Here is a 23596-nt window from a genome sequence, read left to right as displayed (position 1 = left end):
CATCTCCTTGTGATGTGCCACAGCTTTTTGGATGGTTCTCCTGGCTGGGAGGCGTGGGCAGAGTGGCAGAGCAGGTCCTCTGTCCTTTCTGTCCCCTCCCCCTGCACAAGGCAGGGCTTGGTTGAGCTGCTGGGTGGGACTGGGAGCACAGAGCTGGGGAGGGGGTCAGGGACCTCACTGGCAGCACCTTCTTCTTTACACAACCCAAAGGTGTAATGCAGCACTTAAGTTTTTCTCTGGACAACATTGTTTGTTTTAGACCTGTTTCTTTAGTAAGAAAAAAAAAATATTTCTCCTTAAAAAAAATCTCAGAAAAAAAGTTGTTATTTTCAAGCCTCCTCCATTGATTTACTGGCATTTCAGGGAAGGGTGGTATGTGATGTGCCCCACTTCTAGGTACTGGGCTGAAGGAGGCAGTCCCCAGGTCTTTAACTCCGGGGGCTGCATTTCCTACCCTTTTAGAGCTCCTAATCCATATTGGTAAGCTTCGTGCAAGCTGGCAAGACTCTGTCTCTTTGGACCATTTTAGGTTACCTCTGATTTCACAGCAGTGATGTCTCTGTTAATAAACAGGAAGGGTTCCTGCCCCATCTCCAAAATGTGGGTTGTGCCTTTCAGCTGTGATAACACCAGGCTGGGAACTGATGTGAGGTTAACAAATGCAAAGGGACGTTCCTAAATGGGACAAGGGGCAGACTGGAGACTTTGAATCACGTTGGGAATGTGTCACAGCAGCCCCAGTGATTCTGGTTCTGCTCCTGGTCCTGCTCCTGCTGGGGTCAGGCTGGAGCTGCTCTGTGCAAGGGCTGTGTCCCAGGAATCAGAGCCCAGTGCCTGTCCTGCAGCACTCTGTCACCTCCCTCACCCAAAGGGCACTGCTGCCTTTCCACCAGCCCAGGGAGCATCGCCCCTCCCTGGACATTCAAAAACCATTTCTGGGAGCTCCCAAAGCTGCTGCACTGCCCCTATGGTAAACCACTTATCCCTTCCTCCAGTCCAGCTGGTTTTCAGAGAGCTCCACAGCCTTGCTAACAGAGGTAGGAATGGTTCTGCCCACTCATTTCTGTATTTTGTGTTCTCTCCCGGGGTGTGCCGGGCTCCAGTACCGTGTCACTCACCTAGAAGCGGGGGCACATCATCAGATTGTCATGTTTACAGTGTGGTTATCATTTTCCTTCCTTTCAAAAGAGCATTTTTTGTTGTTGTTCCCTGTTCAGAAGGAACCGTAATTAAACCCAGCTTGCTTTTCAGGGAGGGGTGGGACACGATTTTTAAAAATGTGGCTTCAAATAAAAAAGGTTTTTTTAATATTTTGTAAAATATCTTCAGTGGGGCCACCACCATGATGTAAAAACCTCTCTAATAAAGTAACAGACTGAGAAACCTGGGCATGGGTCTGATTTTGTGCCTGGTTGCCAGCTGTGACCTCAGATCAGCTTTGCTTCTGCTCTGCGTTTTACTGGCTTAGAGAAACCTCTGGCATTTGAACTTTGCAAGGCTGACCCTACAGTTCTCTAAAAGCGAGCTGGAGCCTCTTCTGCTGCTCAGGGGCAGGGACATCTTTGCCACCGAGCTGAAATTCTGGTGGAGCTGAAGTGAAGCAGCCTGGATGTCTTCAGTGTGCGTTCAGACGGTGCTGGGCTGACCCTGCTTGGTGAGGAGTGAGTATTGCACCCTGAGAGCAAAGCATTTCTGCATGCATCCTTTCTTTTTAATTAGCTGGCCTGGCTTTAGCAGCAATGTCAGGCAAAAGCTACGGTTCCCTTGTTTTTTGGTGGGACAAGGAGGAACTAGGGATGCCTCCCTGTCTCTTCTTATGCTCTCCTCTGCTCAGGAGGAGAAAAAAAAAACCATCCTGTGCTCTGTGGGTGCAGGGGGAAATCTGTGCCTCCTGCCCTGGGCTGCTCAGAAAAGCTCCCACCAGAGAACCCAAATGCCCTTTGTTCCCTGCTCAGAACTCAGTGCTGCTTTCATTGATTTCTCTCAAGGACACACCACATTAAATTAGGGCAGCTTGGACACAAGCCCGTGGAGCTGGTGTGGGTTTACCCCCAATTTTGGAAGGTTTTTGCCAGAAGCTGCCCATTTAACCTTGGATTTCATGCAGGAAACTGGCATTGCTGGCAGTGTCCACCCCAGGTAAAAGTGCAGGACGTGAGTTCAGCTGAAGCGCTGGAAAAGAGATGGAATTGGGAATGTAAGGCTTTAAATGAGCAGAGGGAGAAGGATCAGCAAAGCCTGAGGGTTTCTGTCTCCTTGCTCCACAAGACAGTGCAGAATGGAGTAGCTGAGCACACATAATTAATCATTTTGTTTATGTACAGCAGGACTGCACTGTCTCCTGGGACACACTGGTCTCACTCAGTGTATCCCAGGGAAGCAGGAGATCTCCTGGGAATATTTAACTTCATCTGCATGTCCTTGGCAGTGCCTGAGGGGAGCTTCAACCATGAGGATTTAACATATATTTAGAAGTACTGTATATTCCAGAAATAACTGGTAACTACCATTCTGTCCGGGTGCTATGCTGAAAACAGAGCGACAGTAAAAATATTTCTTCATTTTCAAAAACAGACCTGACAGCCCTGAGGAGTTCCTGGTGCTGCAGCAGCTGCAGCATTCCCTGTGGTTTAGCTCCTGCCACATCTGGAATCCAAACTCCTCTGGGCTGCCCAGGGGCTTTTGCAGTTGCTGATGAGGGAACTCCCTGGGGGAAGAAAAGCAGGGCAGGCAGGGAGATTTTTGGGGTTTGTGCCTGAGTGCTTTCCTCCCACGGATCTGTGTTCCCTTTGTCTCTGCAGGAGTCCCTGGGAGCCATCTGCACCCTCTGGGGCCAAATGCTGCTGCTGCAGTGCCACTGGTTTATTCTCCAATTCCCCAAGGTTTGAGCAATCCGAGCCCTTCTGGAGGTGTTGACCCTGCCTTGCTGCTGGAGTTTGCTGTTGTCCCTCTCCTGGCTGGGATGGGGCTGGATTCTGGGGACACACTTCCATCCTGGACTGCTCTGGATGCGATTTCCAGGCTGGCAGGAGCTGGATGTTTGCTGCTCTTCTTTTCCCTCACTAGATGGCACAACACTGGAGCTTCTGAAGGGCTCTCTGGGATTTTTTTTTCCCTGGGTTTGTCACTCTCTGAAGCACCCCTTCCATCAGATCTCTGCTTCTCCCGGGGTTTCAGTACTTTTGTTGTCCTCAGGAGTTTCCCAGGGCTCCCCTGTTTGAGGGCTGAGCATCCCCTGTGTGGGTTCTGTTCTCCCTGGGCAGGATGGGTGCTGCCTGCTGCCAGCCTGGCTGTGATGGGTGGCACCGAAACCCTGCAATTCAGGGGTCACAGCAGTGGAAAATCATTCCTGCTGAGAATCAGAGACATCCAGCCCTGGTGAAATGGGAAATCTCTGCTGGGCTGGGCTCCGGCTGCAGGGACTTGTCCTCTCTGGGGGCAGGAGCATCATTTTTGACTGATTTTTGTGAGGTGGCTCAGGGAAGATGGATGAATTTGTTCTGTGCACTGGGAGGACCAGGACATTCAGTCGCCTGGCACAATCACCCAGTTCCAAAACTGGAAAGTGAGCCGCAGCAGTGGGCTGTCCATGCCAGGATGACTGCAGACAGCGTTCCCCCTGCAGCCAGGGCTGATGGTGGGGCACTGCTTTCTCATTCCACTCCCTCCCTGACACCAGACAGACCTCAGGGACTGCCCAGCTGTGCCCAAACAGCTGGAATCCACTTACAGCTCTGCAGAAACACATTTGTCCGTTTGAGCTTGAGGGATGGTTTCTCAGAAGTCGTTTGCCCTCTTGTTTTAAATTGCTCAGCTGATCCTGGCAGACACAAGGGAGAGTGCACCTTGTGTAGGTCATGACCTCTCCTGTGTAGTTATTTTATCACAGTTCTTTTATTTTATTTGGCTTCATGAAGCCTCAGCCTCTGCTTAGGGCAGCAGGGGATGAATGTTTATCCTGAAACTCCCCTGAGATTCACCTACACCACCCAATGTTTTTGTGAGATGTGCTCCTGCCACATCTCGGCTTTCCTGCAGCAGCACCCCCAGAGGTGTGGGCCGAGCACGGGACTCCCAGGTCACTCACAAACCCCTCATTTGGGCTCTCTGACAAATCCTTCACAGATTCCTTGATAAATGACCAAGGCACAGCAGAGCCCCAGGCAGGCTCTGCCTTTCCACAGTAATTTCTGTCTCCCGGGGAGGTGATCTGGTCAGCATGCAAAGCCACTCTCCACTCCCCTCATTAGACTTGTTAATTAAACACAGGAGCCATTTTGCAGCCTGAGCTGTGATGCTCCCCAAGCCCTGCTGGTTCCTGGGTGCTCATTAGCTGCAGCCAGTGCTGGTGCTGCAGGGCCCAGGAGTGATGGAATCCCTGCAGCAGGTCAGGGGAGAAGACAATGCTGGTGCTTAAGTGCTTCTCCACCTTAATTCTTTTTTTCAGTGAAGACCAGAAATTGTTTCATTCCTCTCTTAGCCTTGCTCCACATCTCAGTGTACACTCCCTCTCTTACCAGCTGCTTTGGATGTTTTCCTCACCATCCTCTGGAGGATTTGTGCATCTCTCAGTGCTTTTAAACTAGTGAAACTTCCTCTGCTCCAGCCTGGACACTCCACACAACATCAGGAGCTGCAGTTCCAGATGTTGGTGCTATCCCAGGCTCTCCATGAGCACTTCCAGCATCCCTCCCACACAAATGTCACCATGAGAGAAGGAAAGGAGGATTCCACAGCTCATCTCCAAGTCCTCCTGCCTCCAAAACACACCTGACTGAGGAGCGATGACCCGGGGTGACCTGGGGGTGACATGCAGCTGGTCCACCCAGCGCTGTGTCTGCACCCCAGCAAGCACCAGGGAGGTCACCAGTGGCCTGATGTCCCCTTCAAACAGCCCAGCAACCCTTCTGCAGCCACCCCTACAGGGACACTGTGCCGTGGGGCTTCGCTGAGGGGGAGGAGGATGAAGACGAGCCCTTGGGGAGGGGCAATAAAGCACTGGCAAGCTGCCTGCACCTGCATTAATTCTCTGGGGTGGCTGTAACAAAGTTAATAGTATTAAAAAGAGCCACATTTAAGGAGCCGCTAAGGAGTGAGATGAGTTGTTTATGATTAAATTAAATTCATATGAAAACTAATGACCTGCCAGTGTAAGCCTTGAGTAACTTTATAATGTAATTAAAAGCCCAACGGGGGAGAGAGCTGTGGTTATGGCACGTGTTGAGCTGCTGGGAAGACGGAGGCCAAGGGTAAGTGCTGATGCAGAGAAGAGCCTGGGCACTGGCCTGGCTCCTCTGCTGGCACAAGGGCACAGCTGGGCACAGAGTGTGGCACCAGGACGGGCTGCCAGGAGGAAAGGTGAGTGCGCTGGGTCAGCTCCTGGCTCACAGGGATGGGATCGTGGGCTGGCTCAGGTTGGAAGGGTCCTTAAAGATCGTCCCATTCCATGGGCAGAGACGCCTTCACTATCCCAGGCTGCTCCAAGGCCTGTCCAGCCCGGCCTCGGACACCTCCAGGGATGGAACTTCCCTGCACAACCTGTGCCAGGACCTCACCAGCTCACGGTAAATTCCTTCCTGATATCTAATCTTAACCTACTCTCAGTTTGGAGCCATTCCCCCTCATCCTGTCACTACACGCCCTTGTAAACAAACTCTCTCCACGCAGGTATGCGCCTTGTCCCGGGCAAGGCATCTCTGCTGCCCTAACCAGGACAGAACCTTTCCCTGCCCATTTCCTCCTCCTTTAGGGACGCGGCTGCCAGCGGCTAACCCCCGGCGACCGCTGCGACGGGACAAGAGCGGGGTGCAGAACCACCGCGGGGTGATGGAGCTCACGCACAGGTAAAGGGGGGGAAGCCACACCGGGATCCCCTCCCCGGGCTGCAGCTCTGAGCATCCCTGCCCCGCCGCGCCGAGCTCGGGGCGCACCGGGGGAGGCTCGGGGCTGGCCGCTCCTTTAAGCGGGCGGTGATGGGGCCGCCCCGCCGGCCGGGATAGGCCGGGCCGGGCCGGGGCCGCCTCCCGCCCCCGGAGCGGGCGGCGCGGGGAGGTTCGGCCGCGCTGCAGCCTCCGGTCCCGGCTGCGAGCGCCAGAGCGTCCCCGCTCCCCGAGGGGCACGGCAGCGGCGATGCCCAGGCGGAGCATCGCCGAGGTGAAGGTGCTGGACGTGCAGAAGCGGCGCATCCCCAACAAGCACTATGTGAGTGCCCGAGCCCGGCCCTGGGCGAACAAAGGCCGGGCGCTGCCGGCCCCGCTCCCGCGCGGAGCTCCGGGAAGGGAGGACGGAGGAGGAGGAGAAAGAGAAAGAGGGCGGCAGCGCTGCCGGAGGTGCCTCTCACGGGTGTCCCGAGGGGTTCCGTCGTGCCCCATGCCAGCGTGGGGATGCTCCGGCGCTGCCCGCAGCCGCCGGCCCCGCGGGGGATGCCCGGGGGATGCCCGGGAGATGCGGGCGGGGGTTGCGCGCACCGGGCAGCGGCCACGGGCACGGTGGTGAAGCGTCCCCGCTTCTGCAGCTTTGGCAGCGGGGCCGTGGGACCTGTTGGTCGCAGAGTCCCGGGGCAAAGGGACCACCCGGCTCGTGCTTTCCGCTCCCTGGATAGTGCTCGGTCCCTAGGAAGGATCCCTCGTGTCCCCTGCATCCTGCCCAGTCTTCCTGCGTGCTCCGCGGCATCTTCCAAACTGTTGTGGGTTTGTCTATTTTTGAAAGTGTTTTTTTTATTTTTTTTTTTTTTAAGATTTCAACTTTGGTGTGTTTCCAGGCACCCATGGAGAGCTTGTGGGTGAATCCTGGCAACAGCCGTAAAACAAAGACCGAAATTTCCTGCCTCCCGTTTTGCCTAGACCAGGGTGACCCAGTGACACACACTGTTCGTGGCACATTTGGGTTGTGCAGATGTGGTGTTTGCTCTGGCTGGAGTCAGTTGCCAGAAGAGCCAGGATTTCGGAGCTCTTGGGAGATCGAGGGCTTCTCCGGGTCCCCTCGGCTGGTTTATAGCATTGAGCAACAATTGGAGGAAAGCTGAGGGCAGCCAGTTCCAGAAGGGGAGGGCAGAGGGGTCTCCCCTTGCATCAGGGATGCGGCGTGGCTGCTGCCACCCACCCCCTTATCACCCCTTCTTCCTGCTGCCTTTCCTGGAGCTTTATCAGCCCTGCCGGAGCCTGGCGCCGGTTCCAGATGTGCCCTTTTCCTGCCGTGTCCATCGCAGCGTTCCTCACCGCGGCTGTGCCGTGCCCCCGCTCCGGAGCAGCGCGTACGTGCGGAGAGCTCTGCGCGCTGCTGTTTGTCTTGGCGGATCCGGGATTTCTCCTCCAGATCCCGCAGCGAGGCAGGGCCGGGATGGCCCGCGAGAGCTCCTGTGCTGTCCCTGCTGTGCCCCGCAGGAGCCGTGTCCCCCCGGCAGGGACACGCACCCCCAAAGTGCCGCGCACACGACGCGCTTTGTGCGCTCGCCCTCCGCCCGTCGTGGAGAGCCGGGTGGAGTTGGGTATAGCGCAAATAATCCCCGTGAGGCTGCAAAACTGGGACGGCGATGTTCTCTGGGAGCTGGGTGGCGGGGCAGAGGGTGGGGACAGCGGAGCAGGAGCTCCGGCAGCGCTGGCAGAGGCGGTCGGTGACAGCTGTGCGGCTCCTCCGCGGATCCCTCTGCCTCCAGCCTTTCCCTGGACTTGTCTTGGACCCAAATCCAGCAGCGGGAGCCAGCGTGGCTCGCAGAGCCCAGGGAGGGGCCGGCAGCTTGCAGGCAGCTGCCTCCCCCGAGCAGCGCTGGAGTGAATGGGAGCGCTCGCCTTGCTGGAGGAATCAATAGAACCGGGCAGATCCACAAAGCCAGTTAATTATATGAAACCAAACCCTTTCTCTTCCCCCCCCCCCCCCCACCTCCTTTTTCCTGCAAAGAGAGGGAGAGGCAGCAAATCATGGCTGAATAATTTGTACAGAGTGGCTGCTGGCACAGCAGGAATCCGTGTAAAACCTTCACCCTCTGCCTTGTCCCATCACACAGATGTGCTCTACTCCATCCCTGAGGCAGCACTGCTGTCCCTGGGGAGCCTGGGGGACTCCTCCTTGGCCCTGGGCAGGCTGGAGGACCACGCTGGCTTTTCCTCCTGTTTTGCCTCTGTGATGACCTGCCCTGCTCAGGCTCCTCTGCATCAGCCAGAGGCTTCTCTTTGCTGGACAAAGATGTGATTGTGTTGCTCCTGATGAAGCCACAGCACAAAGTTATGAATTCCACTCCCCCAGAAAAGTGAGATCGAAGCAGTGTCTCACAGTCCTTGTTACACCTGCAGTGGGGAGGGCTGGCTCTATTCAGGCTGCTGCGGTTTGCCTTTCACCTGGGTAATTGATACAACAAAAATTGCGTTGCCTGAGACAAAAAGTTGTTTGTTTTGCAGCTCTGCTGTGAAGCAGGAGGCACAACATTTCCCCAAATTGCAGGGCAAGGAGCCAGCAAGGTGCTGGACAGGGTTTGGGTAGCTGGGTACAGGTGCTGAGCTGAGCTTTAGGGTGCAGCCCTCAAACTCCACTTGTGTTTTTAAGCTTTTTTTTCATGGGAGTTACCTGGCAGGGACATTGAGGGATGATCCTTGTGCAGGTGTTCTGGCTCATGGCAGCCTGCTGTCCAAGTGAAAAGGGGACTCCATCCTCCAGGCAGTGCCTGAGGTGACATTTTTGGTGCCATTTCCCACACAATCCTACATGGAGCAATCACAGTTCAGGGATGCTGCCAGCGAGGGCTCAGGGGGGAATCCTGCAAATCTGAGAAGGAAAAGTCCAAGAGTAAAATTTAAAAATAATCATTGTGAGAGACAGAGTAGCAGACTGTCATTTCTCTGGTGTTGCCAAGTCTCCGATAAATTAATGTTTATTCAGAAAAGACCCAAAACAAAGCCATAGTTGAAACAGACTGGATTTTCCTTTAAAGGACTTCATGCAGGACCTTTTTATAGTATTGTGTTTGTTTTTCTCAAGTAGAAGCCCTAAAATAAAGCGTTTTCCTACTAAATCCAGATTTGGTTTTCTTTCCTTTGGGCAAGCTTCAGGATGTTTCATTTTGTTACATCTGCAATGTGTGTGTTTTCTGTGTGTTAATAGCAGTGCCATTGAATCCATCCCATTTCTGCCTACCAGGAACATTTCCATAGTTATATAGGTTTAAATAGTTGTTCTGGAGCACCATACAAAATTATATTTATCCATTCAACAGCATGATGTTTGGGTGGGTTACATTTTTGGCAAAGCTGGATTATGTTCTCACAGGACTTCCATTCCCAGCCTCCATGTGTCCCTGAAAATGGGAAAATTAAACAAAGTGTGCAGCACGCATTTATTTAGCGAGCCCAGTGAACAAGATGGTAAAACTTTAAACAAGGTGAAGACCTCATTTGTGGCATCTGGGTTGTGAAAGTAATTAACAGTGCATGGTGGAATCTGGCTAATGGGATCTACAGGTATTTTAAAATGAATTTGAGGAGTACCACATTAAAAAAGCAAAGGTGTTGTATTTTTGATGTGGAATTTGTGATGTGATGGTGGTGAGGCCATTAGTGGTTTCATTCTCTGTGTAGCCCAGCCCCACTGCTTATCTGGAAATGATTATGGGGTGTTTGAAGGACAAGAGGACAGAGCTGCCAATCTACAGCTTCAGTGGTTCTTTAGTGCCTTGTATTTCTAGGGCTGAAGGAATTTCTGAGGAAATGCCCCATGGACTGTGTTTTGTGGTCCCCTGGTTGCCCAGAGCTTGGTGGGCACCTGGCATGGTGTCACTCTGTACAGCTGAGCAATTCCTGTGGATTTTCGATGTCATTTCCACCCTTGTGAATCATTCTGGTTGTCTGGCTTCAAGAAGGGGTCAGGGGATGACTTGTCCCTGTGCTGCCTCCCTAGGAAGGGCGACCATGCCCTTGGAATGGTGGGAATGTCCTGTGGGCAGCCGGAGGGGCTGAGTGAGGAAGGAGGAGGTTGGCATGAGCAGTGTGAAATCCGTGCAGGGTCACCAAATTAGGAATGACAGCGAGCTGGGGGAAGCTGCAGCTTGACTCCTAAAGGTTTGAGGCCTTTCTCAGCATCCTCAGTGGTGTTTTGCTGCTGTATCCTGTGGTTGTGCCTTGTCTCATCCCATTTCCTGTCAGCTGGATGATGCTGTCCCAACGAGGCAGGGAGTTGTTAGGAATTTTGCCCTCTCCTTGCTCTGCTCCACCAGTCTTTCCTCCTCACCTCTCAGCAGAGTTGGGGTTTAATGGAGCACTCTTAGCTTTGTGGATGAAAACCAGCACTCAAACTCAAACTCTCCTTTGTTTTTCTTCCCCAGCCACGTTTCTCAAGGCTGTTGAAAAGCTGGAATGTGGAAGGGCCAAATCCTGCCTGGCCCTTGGCCACTGAGGCAGGAGCAGCTCCGCGTGGGAAGCTGATGCTCACAGCAGTGATGATTCCAGCAGTGAGCTGCAGCTCTGGGGCCATCCCTGGCCTCCTCCTGCCCCCAGCTCTGTGACCTTGATCCCCCACAGCTTTGCTTTGGAGGGTATCTCTGTCTTCCGGCCCTGCGGTGGCACAGTGGGAAATAGGAAACAGGAGAATCCATACGCGTGACCTTCAGCGTGCCTGGGCCACGTGCTGTGTGCCTGAGGGGTGTGAGCAGGCTCTGCTGGGGTGTCCTGCCTTTGGCACAACCCTGTGTGTGTGCCCTTGGCACCCCAGAGTGCTGGCAGCGTGCTCGGGCTGTGGGGTGGGAGCAGGGATCAGTCAAAGGGATGAGCCGGAGCTGGCTGCTCTGCAGTGCTGGGTGTGTGCTCAGCCTGGTGAGGATTTGCCTGCCCTGCTGCTGCCTCCATCCCTGCTGCCCAGCTCTCTGCAGCCCTGCCTTGCTGCTTCTGTCTTCCCTTTGCCACAGGAGCCAGGGCAGCGTCCCTGGTGCCCTGCAGCTGCTGGAAATCCTTCTCCGTGCCAGCATGACCCTCATCCCAGTTCCCCAGCCACAAAGCAGGAGGGAGTGGGTCACAAGCTGTCTGCTCAGTGAGCTGTGGCTTGGCTCTCCCTCTCCTGCTCCCAGCTTTGGCATCCCATGGCACAAGAGCCCCCACGTCCCCTCCCCAGCCCTGCACGACTGCAGCAGCGAGGGCTGATGGAGAGGGGCCAAACGCAGCAGCTTGGTGCCAAGAACTTTCTTTGTTTCCAGCCACCTCCCTCCTTTTTTTTTTTTTTCTTTTTTCTTTTTTTCTTTTCCTCTTACAATTTCCCACTCCCTTTTCTACATTAAACCCACTCTGTCTTGGCTGGGTTGCTCAGCTCCTTTGGTTTCTCTGCCCCTTTGGGTTTCTCGTGTGGTGGCCGAAGGGAGGGTGAGGCTCTCACATCTCCCCTCGTTTCAGGGTCGGGCTAGCGTGGGTGAAATCAAAAGTCTGATGCTTTTGACTGATGCTTTTCCTCTTTGCTGGTGAAAGACGCTTTAAATATGTGGAGGTTTCCACAGAGAAGTTTATTGTGCAGAGTCTCCCTGGACCCAGGACCACACAGGCTCCAAGGCTCTGGAAAGAGCTCTGCAGACAGCTCTGGAGTCTGCTCTGTCTGGAGCTGCTGCAGGAGCTCTGCTGGAGGCTGGGGACCTTCTCAGGTGTCCCTGCAATGCTGTGGAGGTGTCCTTCCTAGTGACCATGGTGTTGCTCTCCATCTTGCCCATGTCAGTGTGGAGGAGCTCTGGGCACAGGGATGCCAGGGAAGCTCTGAGAGCTGATGCTGGGATGGCTGAGCTGCTTCTGGGCTCCACCTGGCACAGCTGGATGCTGCTGAGTTTGGGGTAGATTTGCTGCCTGGTTCAGCTGGGTGCCAGGCAGAGTTCCCAGGCAGCTGCCCTCTCCCACATCCTTTCCTGTGGGATTTATGGATGTCCCCCCCAGCCAGCATGCCGTGCAGATCTCCATGAAAAACTTTGGAAAGCTCCTGTACGAGGAGAGAAGCCGAAACTGCAGCTCTAGGTTTTCCTCACCTTCACTCTGCCTTTTTCCTGCTCACATTTAAGCAGTCCAGGCTGCTTCCCAGCTTGTCTTGGTGTGTTTATGTGTGGAGTCCAGAAGTGATTCTTCTGCGAGGTCACACGGCCTCGTGTTCAAGAACGGGAAACTGGTTCTGTTATTTTGTTTTGTTTTGTTTTGTTTTCTTTCAGTATCTGTTCTTAATTTCCTTGCCTCGAGTCAGCAATTTGAATCAGCTCCTCTCTCTGCCCGTGCTGTTGTGTGGGACTTTGTGCCTCTTTGGGAAAGGCAAGACCAAGGATTTGGGACTGGCTGCGGTCCCTTTGAGCAGTGGAAGTCACCAGCAGCCACTGCTGTGTGCAGCACCAGGGATTTCCAGCAGTCCCTGCAGAAACATTTCTGGTGCCTGACTGCTCCCAGGGCTTGCTGCTCCATTTCTTCAAGAGGAAAAGAAAAAAAAAAAAAGAAAGAAATCTCTGGCTGCCCTTTTCAGATTCACGCTGGCTTCTCATCCCCTCTGTCCCCGTGACTCCCGTGGCTCTGGATGTGTCTGAGCTGGCTCCTGAAGCCTCCCAGGAGCTCTCTCGCCCTGCCCAGGAGGGATGTCCTGGTTCTCCCCCTGGCTGTCTCCTGTCAGGAGTGTTCCCCCGGGCTGTGGAGCCCTCGCAGCTCCCTCTGACAGCTCCGGTTCGCTTGGCCAGGTGCTGTTTGCATTTTCTTGTCATTTTTCTGACAGTTCCCTTCCAAAGGTTTTCAGCCCCACTTTCCACAGGCCTGTTCTCCCTCTCAGAGAGGTGCTGGGGAGGGGACAGCAGTGACAGATGCTGGGTGATGGTGGAGAGGATCATGGTGCCCACTGGGAATGCTGCAAGATCCCCTGGAATTTTTTCCATATTTTATTTCCATTTAGGGCATTTAGTGTGACCAAGGAAAGCCTTGGGCACTGGTCACAATGCTCACCTGGCAACTTTTAATGGTTTGGGCCCATTTCCCTGTGGTGTAGGGATCCCAAGGAGTTTGGGAGCCCAGTTCCAGTGGAGTCTGTTGTACTCGGCCTTTGGCATCTGCAAGTTCCCATTTTCTGTGAAGGATCTGCTCCATTTCTGTCCTCCAAGGGATGGGGGCATGGAGAAGGTTTGGTGTTGGTGAGCAGTGCTTCTCTGACCTGGCATTAAACAAGACCCAAAATTCTCCCTGTGGCTTCTGTAGCTCTCAGGGCTGGGAGAAGGGCAGGGTGTCCTTTCCAGGGGGTGTCACCATTCCTGGGTTTCACCAACTCAGCTCCTTGCCTTCAGATGTTTGGATATTTGGGATTTGGGTTGCTGCTTCATGGTGGCTGCTCCTGGCAGGACATGGTGCAGTGCCAGGCCAGGAGGGGGAACTTCAGACCAAGTGCAATGGTTTTAAAGCTCTCCTGCTCATTGAAAGTGTCTTCCAAAAGCACCTGAGGAAGGGATTTAGGGGTCTGTGGCAGTTCAGTGCCTCGTGCCCAATCCCCTGGAAACTCTCTCTGGGTGCCTGAGTGCACTGTTCAAACCTTTCCAAACCTGCACTTGTTTTCTGAGCACCAGACTCGTGTTTTCTGCTGGGTTTTTTTTTATAATTTTTATTTCTGGGACAGCAGGGACTGGATTAGGTCCTTGGGGAGACCAAGCTCTGTGATGGTTCTGACCCTTGGTGGGATGGGGCTGTTGGGAGGATGAGGAATATCCACAAGAAGAGAGGAAATTGGCTTTCCCCAGGTTTTACAGATGCCCGGTTCCTGTGGGTTTCCCCATCTTGTCTGCTTTCCATAAGTAGGTTGAGGAGATGCCCCTGGAGACTTTTCTGCTCTTGGAAAGGGATGTGCAAGAAACTCTTCTGACCCCTGGGAGATCTGCATTTCAGCAAAACAGCACTGAGCTCATCACTTAGCAGAAACACTGCTTCCCTCAGCTGCAGAGCACACAGGGAAGCCTGGTGTGCCCTCAAACCTCGTGCCTTTCTTACCCTGAAGAGCACGGAATTATTTTGGCTGGAGTATATCCACATCCTGATTAAAATCCCAGTCTAATAAGATGTTGACTCCAAATAAAGGCAGGATAGGAATAAACAATGAAGAGAAGTTGGCTCCTCTTGCTGCCCCAGTGGAAGGCTCTGTCCAGGCACGCAGCCAGCAGTGATATAACCCCGAGGAGTGCTGGGGACTGCTGAGAAAACTGGGATATCAGCTGAGCTTCCAGCCCACATGAGCTCATGCTGGCCCAGCAGCAAGTCCTGGGGAGAGGGTAAAGGAGTTTGAACGTGTGGTAACATCGGGTTAACCCTTGGTTTGCTGGAGGGGTCCCTTGGAGCACAGCGTGGTTCTTCCAGGCTTCCACAGCTGGAGCAGATGTTGGCTTGGAGAATCCATCTGTCTTCTTTGTGCTAATACAGAGACATTGCAGGTCCTTCATCTCAAAATAAGAGTTTGTGAATGGAAGCAGAGCAGGGGATGGCTCCAGACTGAGAGAGCAGGCTTGGATGGGATTTTGGGAAGGGATTCTCCCCTGTGAGGGTGGAGAGGCCCTGGAGAGAAGCTGTGGCTGCCCCTGGATCCCTGGAGGTGTCCAAGGCCAGGTGCTTTATCACCCTGGGACATTGGAAGGTGTCCCTACCCATGGGAGGGGGTGGCACTGGATCTTTAAGGTCTCTTCCAACCCAAATTCAACAAAAAGTGGATCTTGAATTACTGGTTTGAGCACAGTGAAGTTATTTTAGCAATAAGAACTTGATCATTCTTGCTGCTGGTTTTCTGTCTTAATTTGGAAGTGATTCCACTGGGAAGCATTTGTCACTCATCAGGAGTGTCCTCCCTTGGTGGCTCAGGCTGTGTCAGCCCTCTGAGCAGCAGAGTGAGACTGGAGGCCGATTTTCAGTGCAGGATTTGAGTAGGTTTGGTAAACTCAGATAACTGAGTGTTGCTCTGTCCTGGTGTTTGAGTTTGAATACTGGTATAGGATCTTGGTCACATTCCAGAATCTGGAAAAATGGGTATCTCAGTGGGGAAAACCCTGTGAAACTCCTGAGGGCTTCTGTTTTAAATACCACAACATCAGCTTTTAAGGTGCTTGATCCTTTGTGCTTGATTTTGCTGGCAAAAATTCTAGCAGGTCCCTTCACCTGGGCTTCTGAACATCTTGGTCCTTCTCCAGGGAACTGATACTTGAATTTCTGGTGGAATTAAGGACTCGAGTTAGGAGAAAATGAAAAAAAAAATACCCTTGGTTCTGCTCAGTCAATCTGTTATCAATTTGAGATTTGTATCACTTGGGTGTTACGCTGGCACCTCATCAGGGGTTATCTCTGCTTTCTGTGAAACACAAGGGATGACATTAGATCACTAATTGCCTCCTTCTGTGATTTGCTTGTTGTCTGCAGAATTAATGACGAAATGGGCTGGGCTTGGTGTTTTGTTTTGCATCCATCACCAGTTAATGCCTGGTGTGGGGGTTTGTGACTAATCTGCAATGACTGGGGTTGATTGTGTGGGTTTTAAGGATCAGCATGCTGATTTCCTCCCCAGCAAGTGTAAGAAACCCAAACAGGTGGAGTTTCAGACCTTGGGGGCTTGAGCTGTTGCAGTCTCAGTTCCAGTGGCCAGACTGGTGCAGGTGCTGCCCTTGGGTCTCAACATCAAATTTGGTGCTACAGCTGTAAATGAGGTGGCCACGGTTTGGTTATTGACACCTGTGTCTGGAGGGATTTGTGCTGTGTTTTTACACAGAAGTGTGAAACGCTTCACGTTCAATGTGTGCCCCTCTTCAGGGCCACAGAGCTCAGCTCACCACTGGAAACAAACGTTTGCTTAAGCTGCAGCAGTGGGGCTCAGTAATTCAGGTTTACCTATGTTGTGGTGTTGCTGAAGTGATCTGAAGTGTTCCCCTGGTTGTCACCTAGCTGTGGGGGCAGCTCTTTTTGGGTTGTGGTGCGGAGTTTTTGGGTCCAGTGTTCTGATTTCTGCCTCTGTTCCCTCCAGGTCTACATCATCAAGGTCACCTGGTCGAATGGAGCCACAGAGGTCATTTACCGGCGGTACAGCAAGTTCTTCGACCTGCAGGTAGGGAATCCTCCAGCTCTGGGCTTTGCCTGGGGAGGGTGAGAGGCTGAGGTCGCTTGAGCTGTTGGGTTCTGCTTTATTTGTGTGATCTCTGGGGGTTTTATTGAGGGGGGGGGTTGTTTGCTTTGGGGGAGGATTTTGTTGGAGTTAGGTCCAAATTCCATCCCTGTGGCTTTCCCAGCTGCTGTCACGGCAGAGCAGGGCTGCCACTGGAAAACTTGATTCCCTGGAGAAACTTCCCTGGGGAAGTGCCCACTCCCCCTGCCAGCCCAGGGGGGTTTGGTACCTTTGGTACCTGAAGGGAACCAACAGGAAAGATGGAGAGGGACTTTTTACAAAAGCATGAAGTGACAGTGATGCCTTGGGGTTTAGCTTTTATGCACAGGACAAGGGGGAATGGCTTCAAACTGAGAGAGTGGGTTGAGATCAGACACCAGGAAAGAATTCCTCTCTGTGAGGGTGGGGGATGCCCTGACACTGGGTGCCAGAGAAGCTGTGGCTGCCCCTGGATCCCTGGAAGTGTCCAAGAAGGGGCTGGATGGAGCTCTGGGCAAGCTGGTGTGGTGGACTGTGTCCCTGCCCATGGCAGGGTGTTGGAACTAAATGATCTGTAAGGTCCCTTCCAACCCAGGCCATTCCTCGATTCTGATTTAATTCTCTCCTGGTGCAGGAGGGAGCCAGGAGGAAGATGGAAGTGGGAGGGAGGAGGCTGGAAAGGCAATTGGGACAGGCTGGGCTGCAGAAAATCCAAACCCTGCTCTGGGTGAGCAGGCAAAGGGTGTTTTCCACCTCCTCCTTGGTGGAGATGAGCCAAGGGGTCTGGCTGGGCTTTATGAGCCAAAACACAAACCGAGCTGCTGGAACAGGCTCTGTGCAGAGGAGAAAAGAAAACGCACGAAGGGATCTCTGGGTTGGCAGCAGCTGCCAGCGGGGCCCCTGGAATGCCCTTCCTGGGTTGTTTGTGGCACCACGGGAGGAGCTGGGCACCCTCTGCCCCCCAGAGCCCTCTCACGTGAGGCCGGGCATCACTTGGGGTCTGTATGGCAGAGAGGAAGGAGAAAGCCTTGTGTGCATCCAGACACAAACACTGCTGAAATTCCAGGCTGCCCAGCAGAGCGAGCCCCTGGGAATGCAGATGGATTTCCCAGCTTCAGCTGGATCCTGCAGAGTCTGGGATGGGGGCAGATGCTGCTCACAGCAGTGGTGCCCTGTGCCCCCTGGCCAGCAGGACACCTGCAGCAGAGCTGGGGCCGTGCCCAGGCTGAGGTGACAGCTTTGGTGACCCTGCCCTGTGCTGCTGCCACAGCCCCAGCCCCAGGGAGGGTGGTGCAGGCAGGGGTTAAAGCCTTGAGCAGCTGCTTGTGTAACCAAGGAAATATTAAAACAAATAAACAAGGAACAGCTGTTGGGCAGCAGCCAGGGCTGGAAGGAAATGGAACTCATGCTTCCTTCTCTGCAGCATCTCATCTTCATGGTGCTCCAAGGTGGTGGTTGAGCTCATTGCAGTCTCTGCTGCAAGGAGGGCACAGATTTGAGGGTTTTGGTGCCTCCAGCTGTGCTCTTTCCCTTGGGATGGGGAGGGAATCGTGGCTGTCCTGCCTCTCTCCCTCCTCTCCATCCTGGCTGGATTCCTGAGGTGGGAAACATCATCACAGGAGCCAGAGACTCTGTTAAACACCTTTAGAAGCAGAGGTAATTTATAAATACATATAGATAGATATCATGGTGGAGGTGGGAAAGTTTAGAGTAAACATCTCCTCCCTTTGCTGTCCCCTGTAACTTTTTCTTTAAAAAAAAGAAAAAAATTACAACAACCACTCCTTTCTGGCTCTGTTGAAAGAATGAAAGAAGCTGTGGTTTTTCCCTTCCTTCCCCCTTATCACACATGCTTCCTGGTGTCCTTATTTTAAATTTGTGGTGCAGGACAGTGGAAATTGGATTCAGAGGCGAGGAGTGAAACAGATCCTCTGAGCACAGTGGAAAAAAATGCTCTAGGTAGGTTTCGTAGCACCTGACTGTTGCCATTGCTGGAGGCCTTTCTTGTGTGACTCTTGGCTGATTCTATGCCAATTTTAGCTCTTCAGGCAGAAGTTTTCCATGCTGGAAATTATTCATGCCTCTGGTTATTTAAAAAAAAAGGAAAAAAATTCCACACAGCCCCCCACAAAATAAGTGCAGAACTGAAACGGTTCAGCTGCTTCTGAAAACAGCAAGAGGGGAAAATATTTTTCCTAGGTCCAGTTCTGAAGATCTTTTTGATGTTCTGGAGGAGGAATTGGAAATTTGAGTCGCAGGTGATCTCTTTGTCAAGAATCTGTCTTTCATGTTATCCAGGGAAAATGCATCCAGGTTTATCCATCCTCAGAGCCTTGAGCAATCCCAGTACATGCATGTTTGGGTCGGATATTTGTTCATTTAATACCAGTGTTCCCAGTGGCTCTGGCTGCACGTTCCATGCTCCTGTCAGAGGCTGGGCAGGGTTTGTTTTCTCAAACACTGAGTGAAGGTTGGTGCACCCTCCTTGGCTGTCAGGGGCTGTTCCTTGGCAGGGACGTGGGAGCTTCTGGATCCAAGTGGGAGAGAGGAGCTTGGTGGGGCTGAGCCTTGGCTGAGGAGATGCTGCAGCTCAGTGTGAGTGGCTGGGGAGTTTCTCCTGATATTCCCAGTGGGGCCGCAGCTGAATCATTTGTCACCTTCCACTGTGGCTAAATAATTATTTCAGGAGCAGGGCCAAGGAAAACACGAGCACACGATAAGTGCTGACAGCAGAGCCACGGGGCAAAGTGTCCTCCCCTCCCCAGGCAGGCAGGAAGGACGTTCCAAACACAAACTGAACCAGGAGTGAAGCCTGGAGTCTGCTGGAGTCTGACTCCACAGAATCCTTGAGGTTGGCAAAGAGCTCCAGGATCAGAGTCCTTGGGATGTGCCTCATCCTTGTCCCCAGCCCAGAGCACTCGGTGCCACCTCCAGGAATTCCTTGAACACCTCCAGGGATGGGGATCCAAACTCCCTGGGCAGTTCCAGTGCCTGAGCCCCCTTTCCATGCAGAAATTCCTTTGGAGACATCAGAGGTTCCCCGTGCTGGAATGAGGAATGTCACCTTGCTGGTCACAGTGATCTCACAGATCCAGCCAGGAGCACTTGAGGTTTTACCTGAGTACTGTGGCCTTGCAGGGCTCTTCCCCTTCCTGTCCTTGCTACCCAAGCCTGGCCCTGTCCTGCACAATTCCAAGTTTCCAGCTCATGGCTGCAGCAGCATTTCCAAGCACCTCTCTGCCTTTCTCTTCTCCTCTTTCTGTCTGGTTGTCTGTCCCATTCCTTGTGCCACCCCAGGGGCCATGCAGTGTCACGCAGGAGGCTGTCACCTTCCCTCTGAGAGCTGCTGACCACTGCTCCCTGCTCAGCTGAGCTCAGCACCAGGCACTGCTTCCTCCTGGACCCAGGCCAGCAGCTTAAGCAGATGCAGTGGTGGCTCTCATCCCATGGGAAGTGCTCAGGTCGTGCCCTCTCCTGCTCTGGGCTCACCATTCCAGGTGCTGAAATCAGAATTCTTAAGCCAAGGATCAGCTCCACCTTGTGCTCTTTGCAGGAGTTCAGGAGGGGTTTTGCTCTGCAGATCCTCTCCTCCTCATTCCCTCCGTGAATATTTTCTGTCACATGGCATTTTACACGAGGGCAGCTTTTTTAGGAATGAAGGAAGATAAAATTGGAATTCTGAGGTTTGAAACCTGGGGTAACTGTAGGATTTGTGGTGAATTTGTAACCCTAGAGAACCTGGGGTAACTGTAGGATTTGTACAGAACTTATAACTCCAAATGCTAAACTTGGTTTTGCATAAATCCCTTGGCTGGAGGAATAATTTCCTTCAAACAGAACCGAGGCTGTTTTGCAGCACTCACTATTCCAGATGTGAGCTGCTGGGAGCAGATGGATGCTGGTCCTAAGAAATCAAAGGAATGGGATTGATGCTTGCAGGGATGGCCAGCATTACCCAGGGCAGTAATTTGGGCTGGCAGGGATGCTGGGAATGTCAGGGGGCATGGAAGGTGGTGACTGGGCATGGGAGTGGTTTCTGTGGCGGGCAGAGAGAGAGGATCAGGGTCTGATCCTGCCTGGGAGATGCTCCCAGCCCTGCCAGAAGTGGAGAAGCTGTGCAGTGACTGAGGGCTCCCGTGCACCTCCTGGGATGCTCCACGTGGTCGGAGCCTGGTGAGTTCCTTGGAAGGATCCTGTTGAAACCACTGGCTGCAAGGAGTGGCACTGCTGCTTAGAGAACAGATTCTGGCTGGTCTCTTGTGGTTTCTTGTGGAAACCCCCAAAAAGAAACATTTTTTTTCCCCCCTTTGTCATTCTGAGCTCATCAGGCGCTGCTGGCAGTCACTTCAGGTCTTCATGTGACTGAGGGCCACTGTTGTCTTGCTGCACTCCTAGAACATCCCAAATCCAACCCTTTTACACCTTTCCTGCTGTTGCCAGCCCCCTGTGCTGTCCCCAGGGAGCCCCACCCCATGTCCTGAGCATCTTCTGCTTTTTGGTTGCAGCCACTTTCTCAGAATTCCAGAATTATTGAGGTTGGAAAAAAATCTCAGTCCCAGCTGTGCCTGATCCCCACCTTGTCCCCAGCCCAGAGCTCTCAGTGTCACCCCCAGGAATTCCTTGGGCACTCCAGGGATGGGGATCCAAAGCTCCCTGGGCAGTTCCAATCCCTGAGCACCCTTTCCATGCAGAAATTCCTGCTGCTGTCCACCCTGAGCTCCCCTGGCCCAGCCTGAGGCCGTTCCCTCTGCTCCTGTCCCTGTTCCCTGGAGCAGATCCCAAATCCCCCCGGCTGTCCCCTGATGTTTCAGGGGTTCCCCTTTTTGGGAAGGGTTATCCCAAGGTTTCCCCCTTGCAGTTAAAAACCTTTCCTTCAGTCCTTGTCCCAGCAGGAGCTGCAGCAGAGGGTGATGATGTTCTGTGGCTGCTTCTCTGCACAGAGCTTTCATTTTGAGGCCAGGGCTGGAGCACAAACGTGCTCACTGCACAATTCAGGGACAGAAAAAGGGAGAATTTGAAGCAACATTAAAATTGGCTCTGACTCTCCCTCCCTGTCTGTCTGTGCCTCCAGTGTGTTTCCCAGTTCTCTTGTTTTTCCATATGTTTAACAACTCCTTCAGGTTCTTTGTTGGAAACTCTAAGCTTTGACCTACCTGGAGCTGTGTCATCTTGGAGAGAGTCCTGCAGCCCTGGGGCCAACAGCTTTGTGTGGAACACCAAAAAATAAATAGTCTGTTGAAGTGGTGCCCACTTCCATGAGAACATTGGCAGCAGGCAGTGGTCTGTGCCTGCCATGTCCATGTGGAACAGAGCCTGGTCCTTCTGGAGGGGGTTCCTCACCTGTAGTGTGCACACAGGCTCCAGGGAGAGGGGAAAGTCTCTGTCTCAGGGATTCAGAGAGGTTTTAAATAATCCACCACGTTTAATGGGCTCTGAAGGCTGGAGCTGGCACACAAGGAGGGATTGTTGCCATCAGCTTGTTTCAGGCTTGAAAATTTAAAATGAGCCTCTTGCTTCCATTACTGTGAGCTCAGAGCTTGCCTTGCTCTGTCTCATTCCCTTCCTCCTCCACTTTTTTCTCCTCCTCCTCCTCCTCCATTATTTAACCCAGGCTCCTGGCAGGAGTTTTCAGAGGTGAAATGAGTGTTATCTTAATCCTCTTGATCTGGAGAATAAAGAACAGCTGTGCTGAGTAACGTGCCCCCAGCAGCACAGGGCTCCTGCAGGTGGGAATGCCAGCCTGGATTCCCCCATCTCCTGGATCATGCCTGCTCTGGGCGGCCTCTTTGGTGGCCAAGCCCTGAGGCAGCTCAGCCAGGGATTTTGTGTGTCCAGGGATGGTAAACAGGGCCCTCTCAGTAGTTCTTTCGTAATAGGAATCTTATTTCAACACTTTGGGGGATTTTTATTTTTTTTTTGTTTCCTCCAGGGTTTATGAAGTTCAGCAAAATTCTGAGCAGTTGTGTATGCAATGATCTTCGTGGTTTCACCCTCCCACAAAAATACATCAGTAGGATCTTGCTCTCAGGCAGTTGGATCAGGAAAGTCAAGCCCTGCATGACTGAGGACAGGGAAAAACCCACAGCTTCCTCCAGCCAGGTTCCTGCTACAAAGCACCAGCAACTGCTTTGTCCTCTTTGCCCAGACTGCACCCAGAGCCACGAGCCCAAACACCACATGCACAAGTGTAGGAATAGTGAAATCCCATCCTGGAGCCCAGGAGGAGGAGAAACACTTTCCATTAAATAAGGGCTCCTTCTGTTTGCAGAAGGAGAAGCCAGTATTTTTCCAGCAGTGCATCAAAGACCTTCACCACTCTCCTCCTCACTCCCTCCACAAAGAACATGCACAGTCCAGTGCACTTCAGCCCAGTTAAAAGTTGGCTCCTTCATGTTTTCTCTCTCCAAATGTCTCCCATTTATAGCGTTCCAGCCTTTGGCAGCAGCAGCTGGTGCATTCCCCAGCGTGCCAGGGGCAGCTCAGGGACTGAGCATGGGCTGGAGCTGGCACCCCCTTCTGTGCCTGGCAGCCAAAGCTGTGCCTGCCCCTGGGAATCAGCAGCCTGGATTCCCTGCAGTGGTGCTGGATGAGCGTTCCCAGGCCAGCACAGCGCTGGGACACGCAGCAGTGCTGGGCAGCGTGTCTGCAGGAGAAACCACCTTCAGTTCCTGGAGCTAAAACCTGTCTCCAGCGGTGCTGGGAACAGCATCCAGTGGCTTATTCCAGGCTGGGAACAGCACTCCATGGTTCTTGGTTGATTCCAGTTTGGGAACAGCACTCCATGGTTCTTGGTTTATTCCAAGCTCCTCTCCTTTTGCTTCTCGGTTTGTTGTGAGTCCATCTTTGCCAATTCCCTTTGGATGGTCCCTTGTTCCCAGCTGCACCCAAGGCAAAGCCGGGCTGGCTCCTGGGCTGTTCTCTGTTCATTCATCCCTCCTGGCAGCCCTGGTCTCCTTCCCTCTGGAAACTTGGCAGAGCAGCTGCAGGAGACAGCACTCCCAGGCTCTGCTGCCCAGCCCTGCGGGAAGCACATCCCAGGGGAAACATCACAGGGTCTGAGCTGGGAGGGAGCCTGAGTGAAACCCGTGGAGCCAAAGAGATAGGAGGGATAAAAGCTCTGTCCCTTGAGGATGGAGCTGAGGTCTTGTGCTGACAATCCAGTGTGGATTTTTTGGGGAAGAGTTTGGATAATACAGTGGTTAAAGGTTTTTCTGTTTCCTCTCTCCCCGAACCAGGGGTGAGATGATGCCCTTCCATTCCCCAGCTACTTATTATTTCAAAAGCTCTGAAAATTCAGCTCCTGCCAGCACCCTGGTGGCCCCTCTCCTGCCCCCTGCCATGGGGTCTGTCCCTGGGGAGGTGCCTGCCTGTGCCCTGGGGGTTTTGGGGAGTTTTGGTGGGTCTGGGCTGACGTGAGACCCAGCGTCTCCGTGTGCTTTTAATCAATCTAACAAAGCCACTTTGCTGATGGAAAGACCTGCAATTTATATCATGTGGCAGCAGCCCCGGATCCAAA

The 23596-nt window shown here is 53.1% G+C and overlaps 1 protein-coding gene across 1 annotated transcript in view; it reads left to right on the top strand.

Moving 5' to 3' along the window:
- Window positions 1-6129: 6129 nt before the first annotated feature.
- Window positions 6130-23596, top strand: part of SH3PXD2B (SH3 and PX domains 2B) — a 58873-nt gene continuing 41406 nt past the window's right edge. Inside the window, exons 1-2 of the mRNA XM_062502090.1 lie at window positions 6130-6201; window positions 15964-16044. Of these exons, the coding sequence (XP_062358074.1) occupies window positions 6130-6201; window positions 15964-16044 (153 nt within the window). The remainder of the gene's footprint in view (window positions 6202-15963; window positions 16045-23596) is intronic.

Source organism: Cinclus cinclus, chromosome 14 (assembly GCF_963662255.1).
Source record: "Cinclus cinclus chromosome 14, bCinCin1.1, whole genome shotgun sequence".
NCBI lineage: Eukaryota > Metazoa > Chordata > Aves > Passeriformes > Cinclidae > Cinclus > Cinclus cinclus.
Note: the sequence above shows the minus strand (reverse complement) of the source record. Positions and strands in the feature narration are given on the sequence as shown.